The sequence below is a fragment of the Malania oleifera genome, chromosome 5 (assembly GCF_029873635.1).
Source record: "Malania oleifera isolate guangnan ecotype guangnan chromosome 5, ASM2987363v1, whole genome shotgun sequence".
NCBI classification, from domain to species: domain Eukaryota; kingdom Viridiplantae; phylum Streptophyta; class Magnoliopsida; order Santalales; family Ximeniaceae; genus Malania; species Malania oleifera.
The window spans coordinates 15,709,792-15,726,405 of NC_080421.1; the positions used below are offsets into that span (position 1 = coordinate 15,709,792).

General features: G+C 36.5%; 1 protein-coding gene across 1 annotated transcript in view; it reads right to left on the reverse strand.

The window, feature by feature from the left end:
- LOC131156677 (uncharacterized) overlaps window positions 1–16,614 on the reverse strand; it is a 95,572-nt gene that overhangs the window by 62,351 nt on the left and 16,607 nt on the right. The window contains exons 3-5 of the mRNA XM_058110541.1: window positions 4,442–4,620; window positions 314–419; window positions 46–122 (exon numbers count right to left, since the gene is read on the reverse strand). Of these exons, the coding sequence (XP_057966524.1) occupies window positions 46–122; window positions 314–419; window positions 4,442–4,620 (362 nt within the window). The remainder of the gene's footprint in view (window positions 1–45; window positions 123–313; window positions 420–4,441; window positions 4,621–16,614) is intronic.

Here is a 16,614-nt window from a genome sequence, read left to right on the forward strand (position 1 = left end):
ATTACTTTCATGTGAGAGACTTCCACATCCAGAATAATGTCTCACCTCTGGGCAAAGTACATTGACACGGATTCCTTCACGTTTGAATGGAACAAGGGATCTTGTGAACATAACGACGCCACCTGTGATTTATAAGAACAAAAGAATACAAAGACGCCCAAAACTTATGTAAAAACTATCAGATTTCCATATGTGCGCAAATCGATACATTGGAAGAATCTTCACATAACAAAAAGGCATAAGAAGAAGCAACATAGAAATGATACAAAGATATTATTAGAAACTGTAAGAAACCACTAACACAAAGGCAAACCTTTGGTGGCAGCATAGACAGGATCATGATAAAATGGATAAAGACCTGAAGATGACCCCATATTTATAATTACACCAGGCTTTCGTGCAGCTTGCATGGTTCGAATCTGCCAACAAACTGTAGATGATTATGCAGCTGATACAAGACAGAGTATTTCACAAGCAATAGAATTTTATTTGTACTCAAAACATATCTTGGCTAAACCAATCTATATATCTTTAAATAAACACCGCAAGCAAACATGGAAGAAAATAAAACATAAAAAAACAGCATGCCAGGTAGTCACCCTTCTTTTAAAATCTAACATCACCATCAAAATACAAATTTAGAAGTATCATAGGCAAATACTTTTTTCCAGTTTCACAATACATCACATCACTGCATTATCCAAAGTGGCATTTTTCTGACTTTTATTATTAGCAAAGAGACAGACCTTCCCTGAGGTTTGGCAAAAAGACGTAGACCTTCCCTAAGATTTTGATTTTGTGACACTTACACTCCCTCCCTGTCTTGTCTTTTTCTTTTTCTCTTTTTTTGGCCAAATATCAAGATAAGTCCACATCTTTTTGCCAAACCTCAGAAAAGGTTTGTGAATTTTCAAAACCTCAAAGGGAAGTCCACGCCTTTTTGTCACCAAAGAAAGGTTCGCAGAATTTTTGAAACCTGAGAGATTCACGTTTTTAAGATCTTTCCACAAACCTCAGGAGAGGTCAGCGTCTTCTGACCTCAATATTAACTTAACATTTCTCTCAATACCCCAATGTGACTGTTTCAAATAGAAGCCACAGTCAATAATAAGAGAGCATGCAGCAGCTTCATAGGAAATTACAAAACAAAATGTTAAGCAGAAATAAATCCAAGGAAAATAATGGAGAAATCATGGAATGTGAACACATCAACAATGTATATACATTTAGGATCCTTGTTCTCAAGAAGAAAAAAAATGAACTCAACATCCACAATGTGACTCTTTTAGCTCAAAGAATGTTAAAATAAAAGAATACTATCAACATGCATTATTGGTTATTGGTTAGTACTATTACGCATGTTAGTAATTGTTAGATTACCATTTTACCTAAAAGTTTAAGCTATTAGGTTGTGGCCAACAATGTATACCAAGCTTTAACACTCCCCTGCACGTGCAGCCTGACAGCACATGGAGAGATAAACAAAGCACCACACAATAAATGCAAGCAACAAAACTAGAACCCAAGACCTTGGTAACCAGCTTTGATACCACATTAGATTACCACTTCACCTAAAAGCTTATGCTATTAGGTCATGGGCCAACAATGTATACCAAGCTTTAACAGAAATGAAGAGTCAGTGAGGGTATTTCCTTGTGGTGTACTTGACATATACTATAAAGAGGGGGAGAACTTGTGATTGGGTCTTCCAATTTACAGAACACTGTTACATGGTATCGGATCATGGTCCCAAGACCTAAACCCAAACCCGTCATTTGGTTTGCGGATTTAGGGCTGGTATGGAATCAAATAGCAGGAATGGAATCGCATTCCTGTGTTTGGTTTGCAGAATTAAGGATGGAATCATATTCCGCCTGGAATGCTGCTAATTCCATCAGTTGGGGGAATTGTGATTCCTGCCCAAATGGACTGGAATCATTTCCCATTCCACGGAATCAAACCCATTTCTCATAATACCCTCCAATATATTCTTCTTCATCACTCACTCACCACCGAACCCTCATTTCCGTGAGCTGCTACTGCTGCTGCTGCTGCCATGAGCAGCCACTGCCGATGACGCCACCTTGAGCTACCGCTGCTGTTGCCACCACCGCCACCATAAGCTGCCGCCACTGATGTCGTGAGCTACTGCTGTCACCACTGTGAGTCATTGCTTCTGTAGTGAACCCTCACCGTGAGCCCTTGTGGCCAATACGATCATCTTGAGCCCTTACGCCTTAACCCCACGCATTTCCTTACCCATTCATTCCCAATAACTCCACCGTTGTTGACATCAGAGCAGCACCAGCGAGAGAGACACTGCAGCAGATCCAGAAGGAGGGATAAGCCACCGTCACCAGTATCTGCTATTTTAAAAATTAGTAGGGTATTTTTTATTAGAAGGGTATTTTTGGAAATTTATTAACTTTTATTCCTTTCCTACCACCATTCCAAATGAGCATCCAAACATAATAGTTACATTTCAAATACAATTCCATTACCTTCTTGATTCCATTCCTATTCCAATTCCTTTCCTACGTCGTTTTCATTCCACAAACCAAACGAGGGGTAAGTGTCACAACACTTCCTAATCAAGCCCTAAAACCCCAAATCCTTTGCATGTATACCACCATAGGAGAGCCGCTAGCACCACACCACCACCATAGACCTTAAACCAGCCAGCAGCTGCAAGGGAAATATCCTAGTAAACACTGCATGTTCAAAATCCATTCATTGTTGACTTGGTCATTCTTCTTTGGACAAATTAAAATGGTTTCCACTCTAATTTTCATGTCTAATCTTGAGTTAAGTCTTGGAAATTAGGAAAGCATCATCGTGTTCCATTTGCTTCATAAGCCAATGAACTAGCAATAAGCCATTTCATGTTATGTTTGGGGTCATAGTCTGGTCGTTCCAAAGTTGGGTTTCCAATATTGTCTCATTTGTAGAGGACTACTCATGAATAACTTAGCTTTATTTATAAACAGTCATATTGAGTTGTTTCATACATTGCATGTTTTTTGTTCAAAGATAAAGGGCACAATTTGATTTACTTGTGCAGATGCATCCTAGTGATAAAGCTAAGGATTATTTCAGTACCCAACCTCCACACACTCCACAACAAGTGGATCAATTAGGCAAACCCACCTTGTCTAATGGCTGTAACAAGCTGGGGTTAGGAGATATTTAAACACCTCCAGCTTGAGAGGAGAGTCTAAGAAGAAAATATGCTATTTTAGTAATTAGTTTGTGTGTGGGGGTATTTTTGTCCTTAAATATTTTTTATTTCATTAATATATAAGAGGGCATATCTAGAGCAGTACATAATGCTCCAGGAAAATATTCTTTGCTTCTTCCCTTCATCTCTAACCAAAAGTGCTTTATCTTCTTCTTTGATTCTTCAATTTATTTCATATTAACAACAGTTATCAATTGGGGAAATAACTCTAATAGCAAATAACCCTTCACAGTCCTTCACAAATCTCACTGTTAAGAGTGATGCTTTTACTTGACACTTCACTTTAAAAGGGAATTAAGTGATAGAGAGATGGAGGAACAGTCTTCTTTACTCATTTTACTGAAGGGGGCTCTCAGTTCTCCAGCAGGAGTGATGATAGAGTTGAGTCTTTGGAAACTTCATGGGAATTTTCCTATAGATCTTTCTTTTCTTGTCTTACCATGATTGATGTGATCTTTCCTCTCTATTGGAATGTTTGGGAGGCCAAAGTTCCTTTTAAGATAAAGGCTTTTGTTTGGTTGGAAGCCCTTAATACAGTAAACACCAACAATCTGCTGCAGAGTAGAATGTCCTCTAAAGCTACATTGCCAGATATGTGTCTTACGTGTAGAAACAGTCCATAGGATGTGTCTCACTTGTTTATTCATTGTTCTTTGGCTTGGTATCCGTGTTCTCTTTTTGGTGTGCTTGGTGAAATGTGGGCTTGTCCAAAATCAGTGAAATTCTCTATTTGGGGTGCTTGGTAAAATGTGGATTTCTCTTGTTTTTTTTATATCCTTTTCTCCTGCTTTTTGATGAAGTTTCTTTTTCTATCAAAAAAATTTCTACCATTCATAATGATTGAGTTTGTTTTCTAGGAAGGAGAATGATAAGGGGAAGGAAAGCAAGAGATAAGAGGTGGCAAAGGAGGAAAAGGAACACAATGGGAAAGGGGAGAGGGGAACATTTCTTCTGGTAACAAGATGACCTCCTCCACCTTTCACAAACCCCACCCAAAAAAATAAATAAATAAATGAATAAGAGGACAGCTTTCTCAGCCTTGAAATTGCTTTTTAAAAGTAAGATGCAAGTTAAATAATACATTTCATCTCAACTTCAGAAATTAAGAAGGGCCTTCTCAGCAATGTCAAATTTCTAGCAGACATGAGCTGTATATTCATCATAAAAGAAACTCAGGAAGTCACATGAAACTTTGAAGCATACCGCAAGCCGAGTGCAATCAATAAGAGAAATCAAGTTCACATTAACAGCATGTCGCCAAGCACCCATGCCATCAGCATCCTTATCAAATGGTACTGGAGTACTGATGCCAGCACTGTTGATACAGATATCCAAACCTCCATATGTTGCTAAGTGCTTCTCAAAAGCAGAAGCCAGGTCCGCTGTTCATAACAGAAAATAAATATTACAAGTTGAAATTCAGCTTCTGCCTATAAGGTCTAATATCCATAGACTAAACATAATTCAAAAAAGAAGGCGGAAGATAATAGTAAAAACAATACCCAATCATTAAGTCCGATAGTTGTGGTCAGCTAGATGAATCCTTTTTTACCATTCTGAACAATATGATAAAAATTATGCCATAAAAAGTCCATTATCCTCCTTTTTTTCGTGCTTTTTGAAGGGAAAAGAAGAACATTTGGTTAATTAAATTTTGTGACAGAGGCCTTCAGAGGACTGCCCTTATAATTATTTTAGATTGTTTGCTTATGCTGGCAATCTTCTTCCTATAAAGTTTAGTACTCAAGTTTACGTGCAGATTCTCCCTCTATTTTGGTCAATGAAGTTGCTTCCAATTGCTAGGAGGGTGAAAAGGATGCCTTGTCATCCTCTTTGTATCTTCCTCCTTAATTCTATTAATATGTTTCTTCATTTATCAAAAGAATATTAGTTATGCTGGATGTTGAGGAAGCAAAATTGTTCCTTCTAGGCAGGATTGGATGCACGCCAAAATGACCCAAAAGCATAAGCAACTAGACCTTGGTTCCACTTTTATCCATGTATATAAGCCAATTTTACTCTTTTTATTTTTCATTCCTTTCCAACATGTGACTAGTCATAAAGTGAATATTCACAACAATTTCCCGTCATTTGTGACTCTCTATCACTTCCCCTCAAATGGAAGCCACTTATTATTGTTCAAATATCCTACAGTAAACCAGGGTCACTTTCATCAAATGGAAACCACTTATGATTGTTCAGATGCCATGTAATCCACCTACGGCTGAAACCATGGTAGTCTATTGTTCCACATGGTTAGCATCCATTGAATACAATGATTCCTCATCCATGGTTAGGATAACATGCAGATGCATTGTATAGTTCACATGCATGGTGACTTCAACCAATTCAAACCATCAGCTCCGAGACCACTTTATACACAGCATAAGCATGATGCAACATAGAACAAGAAGATAAATTATATAAAACACACAATTAAACACACAATAAGAATAAACGCAGTTCACACAAATATGGCTACTACTGTGGAAGAAAAAATGCAATACAGAGAAACAGTGGAAAACACAAGGAGTACGGAGTAACACCTTGAACCAACTCCCGTGTATGTCTTCTGAACGTATGAATAGCAACACCTCTACCACAGTGTATCAAACCTACTTGGCCTATCTCAAAGTTTCATGAATGCAAAATGTGTAACTCAAAACTTCCCCTCAAATCTACAATATTTCCGTGGTCACCACTTTCATCATGCGGCTCCACAATGTCCCCAGTGTTTTCTTACTTACATAAATATAATTGCTTGGAGCCCAAGAAAAAATTCCTAAATAATCTAGTCTATTTCAACTTAAAAAATACATAAAGCCCTGTTGGAAATTTTAGATTCTTGTATTAACAGAAATCCAGTGTACCTCAAATTCTGCTAAACTAACCATTATTATTCTAATATTGACTAATACAAATTGGCTTCACCTGGATCTGAAATTTTTGTTGCATCTGAACTCCTCTTGCAGATTTTACATCTCATTTTATCACTTCTCAACAGCTAGTTGAACCAGTTGAACCACGTGCTCTTGAACCACTCAACCATGGGAAAGAGACAACAAGAACTTCTTGAGCTCATAAATTAAAATATTTTGATGATAATAAAATATATTTAAATTATTTAATAATTGGTTTGTGAATCTTCTATAGCTTGATCATTGATGTGAGCATCCTCAAGATGAATCATAGTTACCTGGAGTGCTGCATTTCACCATAGTAGGGGTATGGGAATGGAGTACGCTACTTAAGAGGTACACGGTTCTTGGGGGAAGACTTGGTACGCCATTTCGGATTATGGTTGACATGAACCACTTATTTGGGTCAATTGATACCCTGTCAGATTGCAGTATATCTTGAATTGTTTACCTAGGATGGAATAGTTAACAGCTCTCTCTCTCTCTCTCTCTCACACACATTTGTTCAAATCTATCACCATCACAGCAGCAAAAAGTCCTCTTTCGCTCTCCATGCGGACTTTGCAGCAGCACGAAAGCCCCTTTCTCTCTCATTACAAGCTTCTCTCTCATTGCAGGCTTCGCAGCAACATGAAGCTCTCCCCTCTCTCTCTCTCTATCTCTGGCAGGCTTCACAGCAACAGTGAATATTTTTCCCATGAGTTTTTAAAACTGAGAATAGTTTCTTACGATTTTCTATTTGAAAATGATTAACAAATCTGAGTCGCCACTTTTGGGGATTTATTGACCCACAAACTGGTATGTGCAATCAGGACCACAGTTTGTGGGGGGTGGGGAGCGACCCAGGTAACTATGAGACGAATTTTATTGCTCTTATTTGCACTACACATTGATTTTTATGTTTTAGGATGATTGTTTTGAGGCCCACAGCTCAAATTAAGCACTTGCAAGCTCTCGTGCAGCAACCATGCAAACATACATGCATGCTACATTCATCCATGTTTTGAGGCCCAGGGCTCAAATTAAGCACTTGCAAGCTCTCGTGCAGTGACCATGCAAGCATACATGCATGCTACATTCATCCACGGAATGTTGGGTGATTATCTCTCTTCTCTTAATCTTTGTTCATTTATACTCATGTGGTCCCCATTCAAGTCTCATTCCTACTCATCTTGAATTTATATTCTGAATTATCAAGTTTAAATTTAAAGATTTATATATTCTTTGATAATTGAAAAGATGTTTGTAAGATAATTTCATGTCATTGGAAAATTGAGAGTTGTGATATTTAATCTTCCTCGGCCATTTAGTTTTATTCCTAATACCAATTTTGAGGGCAATGGTACGAGTATTTGTTACGGGGGGGAAGACCCTTGGCTGGAGGATTCACCTCTTTTTGTGTCATTTCCTTGTGCTTTTATTTATCGGCTGTCTTTCATCACATAATGGCCCTATGTGTTCTTTTTTGCTTTCTAAGGAGGGGAATTTTTCATGGAATTTTCATTGTCGTAGATCTTTGAATGATAGAGAGATGGAGGACCTTGCACCTTTGTTGAGTTTATTGTAGTGTTGCTGTCCTTCCAACAGGGAATAGGCGAGGAAGTGGGGTGCTGGAGTCTCCAAGAGAATTTTCTAGCAATTCTTCGTTCTTCTTGACAGGAGATCATTTTCTTTCTTTCGTATGATTTGGAAGGCCAAAGTTCCCTCTGAAAAATTAAGACTTTAATTTGGTTGATTGTTCTTAATAGAGTTAATACTAACAATCTGCAGAAGTAGGCAGCCTTCTAAGCCATTATCCCCTGGTATGTGTTCTTTCTTTTGATGGTTTTGAATCTACCTCTCATTTGCTTTTGCATTGTTCTTTCTCTTGAAGGATTTGGAACATGTTATTTGGTTTTTTACTGGGGAAAGTTAGATTTGAACGAAGTCAGAAGAATGCTAACTATTTCTTCCAAAGAAGAAAAGACAAGGCTGCTCTGCAGATGTGGTTTGTTTGCAGTGTTGTGGGGTGTTTGGATGGAAACGAATATCACATTTTAAGGGGAAGAAGACTTCTTGGGTTTTCATTTGGGATAAGATTCAGTATTTGTCTTCTTTAAGGGATTATGTCTTGAATATCACATTGGTCCACTGTTTTGTACTAATTTTGTTTTTTCTAATTCAGTTTTTCTGTTTTTAATTTTTATTTTTTTGGATGATTCCTTATTCTCATGTATTGTATATTCTTTCACTATTAATATACCTCTAATTTTTTTGCAATTAAAAAAAACAGAATGCAAGATTTAGAAGTAAAATATTGTAAACAAAAATACATCAATAACAAGTATGTGGTAGGTGAGGTTCATCATCTATAAAACACTAATAAATCATATCTTTTTTTATTTCAAAAAGAAAACGAAAATATCTATACTGTATATAGACTACAAAATGGTAAGGGCTTGAGAACCTCCCAATTCCCAAGTCTTATCTTCTGGAATTTTTTACATTTTTAAATTTAAGCTAAATTTTTATTGGCTGAAACTCTATATCATTCAACCCTCTTGGTTCATTATTACATGTATTTTTTTAAAAAACATCTATATTATTACTACATTAAATTTCCTCCATTACAAACTCTGGTTGCAACTTTTTTTTTTCATAATGTTAAAATCCAGCCTATAATTTACTCCCGGAATTTTGAAATTTGAGCAAATTTGTAACCAAATTCCAACTATAACATCCGTTTCCTTTCATAATTTTAAAATTCCAATCATGATTTTCTTACTATTAAATTTGAAATTTGAACAAATTATAATAATGAATGCCCAATCCAGAATTTTTGAATTTTTTACATTTTTCAAACTTTAAGTAAAATTTTTATTAGCTCATTTTTTTACCCTTCAATGCTTATTTCTATTTATCATTCATATGTAGTTTTAATGAGTTTTTCCTTTATCAGATATCAACTTTCCCTACGAAGTGCTAGTGTATTAAATTTCATTTTTGACCACAGTTGTCTTTCCATTATAGTGTAATAATAAAATTATTAGTTGACTATATTATTTCTTTTATAAACAACTTTATTATGTTTAGTTAATTTCAAATGTAAGAGTTTTTTTTTAATTTAGGAAACTAATTACTTGACTTAATGATTGATAAGAAATAATATTTATTTTGGTATTTTGAATTGAAAACATAAAAAATTATGAGAGCCCATCAAAACTGTTTAATTTAATATAATAAATAATCAAAAACATTTATTACAATGATCCAGAGATATATAAGAATTGCCTAAGTTAATTTAGAAACAAATTCATTGGTGTTATAATAACTTTTTGTATTTCTCTCCTCCGCTCTTCTACAAAGAGAATCCTAGCTTCTAATGCCTTCCCCTTCATTTTGTGGCATCACTGCTGCTACCACAATGGGTCTCCTCCAATGACTCTCTCTCTCTCAATTTCTCCCTATTTCTTTGGCCAAAAGTTTTTTTTTTTTCTCCGGTCCATTTTTTGCTTAACAGATTGTTGGCAAAGAATATGGAATTAATTGATGATGCACTGATATTTGAAGTGTTTGGGTTTACATTTCAAATCTAATGGATGCCATGTGGCTAACCTTTCATCTTTGCCTCATTTGCAAAGAATGAAAGTGGAGGTTGTTTTGTAAGTTCATCATGCAAATATTTTAACGACATTATGAATGTAAGCTCTTACATTGATGTACATGTTCATGTGTGAGAATCCTACTCATTTTCTAACAATGTATAAAATTTATATTTCAAGTTGATTATAATGTCATACGATTAATTAACATATTATTTCCGCTCAATTCTCATAAATAGAAATTGATGGAACTTGACTAAATAAATTATTAAGGCTGGATATAGTTTTTCTCAATTTGATATTGTGTTTAAATTTTTTTGAATTTGTCTTGTGATTAATGGCGTTATCAAGATCGATTCCAGTTTTTTTTTTTTTATAGAAACGTAAATTCATTAGATAGAGAAAGAATGTACAATCAAGAGAGAAGACATCTACATAAAGAAATCTGGGAATCCCAAGAAAATCAGAAAAAGAAAAATGCAAAAAATAAAAACAGCAAAAGAAAATCAGCATGCCCTTAAAAGAGACTCCCACTTGCGCTGAACATCTGTAATAATACTCATCCCCTCGAAATTTCCGTTACCCACACACCATAAAGAAGTCATGAAAAGAACTTTTCCCACACCAACCAATGTGGTAACTTCTTCTCCAAAAAAATACGCAAGTTACATCCCTTCCACAAGCCCCATAAAAATGCAAATAAAGAACAAATCCATAATACAATTCCTTCCTTCTTCCTCCCAAACCCCACAAAAGATATTGCCAAAAAACTCCTACACTATTCTATGACAAACCCAGCTTTCTCAAAAAAAAAATTTAATAGCTTGTTCCAAACCTTCCATGCAAAATCACAATGCAAGAGAAGATGTGAAACAGATTCTGAACAATCAAAAAAAAGCATACATATATCAGAAGGGAGAGCCTTTAAAGGTTCCCCATCTGCAGCAAGTCATTAGTATTTATCCTATTAAGCACAATCAACCAAAGAAATGCTTTGATTTTGGGTGGGGGGGGGGGTGGGGGATGGATTTAGACCTTCCAGATTATTTTGTAGAGTGGAAGGAGAAATTGATACCAACCAAGAATGTACAGAAATATTTACAAGAGTAAACACCCAAAGAATCCAACAACCAAGATCGACTGATCGACTATCATCTTCGGAAGATCGCCATCAAATCCCAAAAACTAGCTGATCTAGGAATACCCCGAAAAGGAACCCCTACATAGGACAACAGCCAGGCCAACTCAACACAAAAAACTTCCAAGGCTGATTCGCTAACAATCGCTACAGGTACACTAATAGCCACAATACCACTATTACCCATATTAATCTTAAGCCCCAAGACCCTTTCAAAAATTTGAAGAAGCCCTAATATATTTACAAAAGAAGGCTTTTGATCCTCCAATAAAAAGATAGCATCATCCGCAAATTGAAGGTGTGACACTATGATCTCCTCCCTGTCCACTTATAGACCTTTCACTAAACCTCTATCCACCGCCCTTTCAACCATCCTACTCAAAACATCAGCCACTAACACAAACAAAAACAGAGAAAGTGGATAAATTTAGGCTCACCATTCACTATCATTGCAACATTCACAATAGGCATACAAACCCTTCATCCATCTACACCATCTTTCTCCACATCCCTTCCTCACGATATCGTAAGCTTTTACAAATCCAAATTAAAATCAAGCCCCTTCTTCTTCCTCCTCCTAATATCCTCAACGGTTTCATTCACAGCAGGATTGCATCCACAATCTATCTTCCCCCAACAAATGCACTCCGGGCCTTAGAAATAGTTTTATCAAGCACCACACTTAACCAACTAGCTTGCACTTCAGAGATTATTTTATAACACTAGTGATGCAGGACAAGAAGCGAGACCTTGGGAAAATCCATGTTGGAGACTACTTAAGAAGAATTGGATTGATAATTGTTGGGTTCAATTAGTAGTTTACTATGTATTTGGCTTAAGTAGTACAATATTATGCATTTTTTGGGGGCTTGTTTGTAATATTCGTGTAAAGTATGGGTTTGTTTGTAAATCATGTAGTTTTAGGGGTATGTGTGTAATTTTATGTGTTTAAGCTTTCTTATATATAGTGTGTGAATTGTGAAAGCCATGTTGTATGTTAGTTGCTGATAAATTTGAATTGGAATTGAACATGAGTCCTCCCCCTGGTATCTCCTCTCTCCTCCCATCCCCTTCATTCCTCTCTAATCTCTCCATGGCTGCAAAACCTTGATGCTGCCCCTGCATCACTTGGTATCAGAGCCCAACTTCAATCTCCATTCTTCCACTTCAATCCCTCCATTATCCCTTTTGCTCTTCTTTTCTGCCCAGTTCTTCTCCCCCTCTCTTCTAACCTTCTTCTAATTTTTTCTCCTGATTCTCTCAATTCTCTCTATTTCTGATGTCTTCTCTTCTTCTTGTCTCTTCTCTGTTCTGATCTCCTGTTCTGTCCCTAACCCTCTGCTGCCCAGCAGCCTTCTGCCCTCTTTCTTCTTCTCTGTTTCTCTTCTCCTTCTCTTCTTCTTCTTCTCTTTAATTCTCTCCCATAACTTTCACAACTCCTTTCTCATTTCTGAATTCTGTTGATGTCTCTTGGCAGTTTCTGTCCAGCAACTCCTCCAACCTCCCACAGCCTCCCATCTTCTTCTTCTCTCTCCTTCAGTTTCTTGACTCTCTCTCTCTCTCTCTCTCTCTATCTCTCTCTCTATATATTTCTGAATTTCAGTTTAAAAAAACAAAAAACAAAAAGCAGTTCTGCACTATCTGAACATTTCCTAAAATTCCATCCGTGTCCCCATTTTTCACAAACCACATTCCAGACCCCTTCCTGCAACACCACCCATCCCATTGAAAATATAACCCCCCCCCCCCCCCCCCCAAAAAAAAAAACCCTCACCCTCAAGTTTTCATCACCGTCCGACCACCAGAGGAACCCTCACGCGCCGGCCAAAACATCTCCAGCCACTGGCTCTTTGAAAGCCCTATCCTCCTGCGCTTTTCTCATCACACCACCAACACCATTGTCCTCCCCATTCATTGATCTCCATTCGCCCCAAAAATAACTGCTGGAAAGTTGCTACTGGTGACTCGCGCCCCGCACACCAGGGACTGTGAGTGGAATTCTGCAAAACTCCCCTCCTGCTGCCAGAATTGTGAGAAATTGGTTCCCAGCAACAAGAAACGATATTTTGATATGCAGCATGGTATTTTGATCACTGACCGCATAATGCAGGTGTGATAATTTGACAAGAAACAGCAGAAGTTGAAGAACTTTTGTACCATCGGCACTTTGAAGCATGGAGTTGTCACTGCCACCAATAAAAAAATCAGCTCGCATCGCTGCGTTCGCAAGTTATCTTTGTTAATTTATTTCATTTCAGCATGACAATCAATATCAAAGGTGAATTGAAGACAGTTATTGAGAAATTAAGAGCAAGGGTTGTGGGCAAACTGTGTTAAGGCTTTTGGTGATATATAGTTCCAGCATAATATCAAGCCATTCCATACCTTCTTAAGTATGGGGAAAAAGTATGCAAATTCATTTTTGGTGGAAGATGCCATATGAATGTGATTTTTAGAATTGGAGTTATTCGTATGCAACTTCATTCGGAACACCATCCAAAGCCTTATGACATATCTTGAATTGATAACACTAACATATATGTTTATGAAAGATGTTTGGTTCCTAACCAAATGGGTGACTATTTTAATAATATACGGTGTGATATCATACCTATGAAGATGGGCCACTCTTGGTTCTCCTTGGTTGGATGAGTTGGGTGTGACTCAAGGACATGAGAACACATGTCTTCCATTATAATGGAAGAAAATCATTCTGAAGTGCTCTACCAACCAACCAAGACAAAGAATTTGAGATTATTGATCATGTCAAAGTTGCTCAACTTGAAGACACTACAAGCAAGGCAATGAATGTATCTGAAGACATTCAAAGTCCTTCAAACATTCCTATTATAGAGTTTGTCATCTCCAACGAGTTCATTGATGCTAATTCTCAAGTCAAGTCTATGGTATTACCAAAGGAACGTGGTTTCTTGTCTCATTCAAGTGCTAGCTTTCAAAGAGTCCAAGTTTGATTCTCCCTTTTGATCCTCCAACATTTCAAAATTCGAGGCCGAATTTTTTCTAAATAGAGGAGAGTTGATGTAGGCCATGAAGCAAGACCTTGGGAATATCCATGTTGGGGACTACTTAAGAACAATTGGTTTGATAATTGTTGGGTTTAATTAGTAGTTTATTATGTGTTTAGTTTAATTAGTATAGTATTATGTGTATTTTGGGGATTTGTTTGTAATATTTATGTAAAGTATGGGTTTGTTTGTAATTCATGTACTTTTAGGGGTATGTGTGTAATTTTATGTGTTTAGGCTTTCTTATAAATAGTGTGTGAAAGCCATGTTGTAAGTTAGTTGTTGATGAATTTGAATTGGAATTGAGCGCGAGTTTTCCCCCCTAGTATCTCCTCTCTCCTCCTTTCCCCTTCCTTCCTCTCTTCTAATTTCTCCATGGCTGCAGAACCTTGATGCTGCACCTGCATCAACTAGAAACTAGGCTAATCGGTCTATAACCAGAAATCTTGATAGCCTACTTTTCTTAGGAACTAAAGTGATAAAATTCTAATACTCTTAAAACCTCATCCCAGTAGAATTCATTAAAAACCTTCATCTGGTCATTCTTCACCACCGTCCAACAATCTTGATAAAAGACTAAATTAAAACCATCCAGCCCAAGAGATTTATCCCTCTCCATCCCAAAAATTGTAGCCCTAACTTTCTCTTCCTCAAAAGGTCTCTTTAAGCAGGCTATCCTCAACAGGCAAAGAATCCCGTTCTAGTCCTTCCACCATCAGTCTACTCTCATCCTCAGAATGCAAAATATAATAAGAAAAACAGTGATCTCAGAGGTAATTCAACTAGAACCCATGATAATAACCCCCCCCCCCCCAAAATATATGAAATATCAAGATTTTGACATCTCTTCCATAACATTTTACATAATCTTTTACATAATAAAAATTCATTTACGTTTTAAAATTTGTAAGCTAAATTTATGTTGGTTGAAATTTTTTTTAACTTTCAATCTGACTACTTATTATTCATATGCATTTTTAATGAGCCTTTCTCTTTTTTCATTACTATAGATCAACCTTCCTTATGATTCATGTAGTTCACTGATTGTTATATATAATGTGAATGAATTTTCAAGGTAAAAGCATAGGTAAAACGTTCAGAATATAAAGGAGATACTGAAATATTTATATCTACGCCAAATAATCTGGTTTGAAATTTGTAATTTGACTCAGTTGAAGCTGAAATTAGAATTTTAAAAAATAAGTATATAACATATTTATAAAAAACATATCTCGTCTCTACTAATGTTCAGTGTAGAGAAAAGAATGTACAACAAGAATAAGACATTTAATATGGAAAGAAGAAACCAAAAAAGATTAGAAAACAGTCAAAATAAAACTGCCTTCCAATCTCTCTAAAAATTTGAGAAAGGCATCCCTTCACTTCTACACTAGAGAGAAGCCAAGTACATACTTTCCTATAGGGAAGTACTAGAATTCCTCTTCCCCAACAAGAAAAATCTGTTTGGATTTTATTTCAATAGAACGGCTTGATGACAAGGGATACTGCAGCATTTTTAGAGATGGAGAATGGAAGCTCACTAAGGCTCTTCAGTCGTGGACCGCAAAAGGAAGCATTCATGCTTGTACTTGAAGCATGCTTCAATTTATACCAATTTAGTGAATGTAATTGCAAGTGATAATACTTTAGTGTGGTACAAGAGCTTAGTCACATTAGTGAAAAGGATTCCATTGTCTAGCCAATAAGAATTTACTTTCACAATTAAAAGGAGAAAAATTGAGAATGTTTGTTCACTACTTGTCTATAAAACAAAAGAGGGTCTCTTTCAAGTGTCATCCTTCTTCCAAACAATCAGATTTGCTTGACCTGGTACATTCAAATGTTTATGGCCAAATGAAGGTAAAGTCACTTGGTGATGCACTTTATTTGTAACTTATTTTGATGATCATTCAAAGAAACTTTGGGTTTATTCCTTGAAGTCAAAAGAGGTACTTGATGTCTTTAAAAAATTTCAGGCTTCTATTGAGAGGAAAATGGGAAAGAATTTGTAATGTATTTTTACCAATAATGGTACTATGGACCATTTGATGTGCATCGCAGACAGCAGGACATTAAACATCAAAAGACACCTCCTCAGACTCCTCAGTTGAATGGGCTGGCAGAAAGGATGAACCGAACATTAGTGGAAAGAGTAAAATCTTTGCTTTCAGAAGCAAAGTTACCTTGATCTTTCTAGGTGAGGCATTGTATACAGTTGCACATGTGATTAATTTCTCTCCCACTGTTGCACTGACAGCACTGTAAATTGATGTTCCTGATAGAGTTTGGTATAGCAAGGATGTCTTTTATGATAACCAGCATGTGTTTGGCTATAGATTTTGTACATGTGCCTAAAGATGACAGGTCCAAATTACATGTCAAAACGAGGCAATGTATCTTCATTGGCTATGTCAATATGAGTTTGGCTATGGATTTTATGATCCATTTGAAAAGAAACTTATTAAAAGTCATGACATGGTTTTTATGGCGAATCAAACCATTGAAATATTGACAACTCATAGAAGTCAGATTCTCAGAGAAATGATGACTTGATTGAGTTGGATCCAAGGTCTTAAATTTCGATTTCGACTCAAATTTCGAAGCTCCAAAAGTACAGAAATTTCGACGGAAATTTCGATTTCGATGTCGATTTCGATTTTGATTTGAAAAAATAACGGAAACTAGTAGTAAAGCATGAAATTCTTTGTGAAAC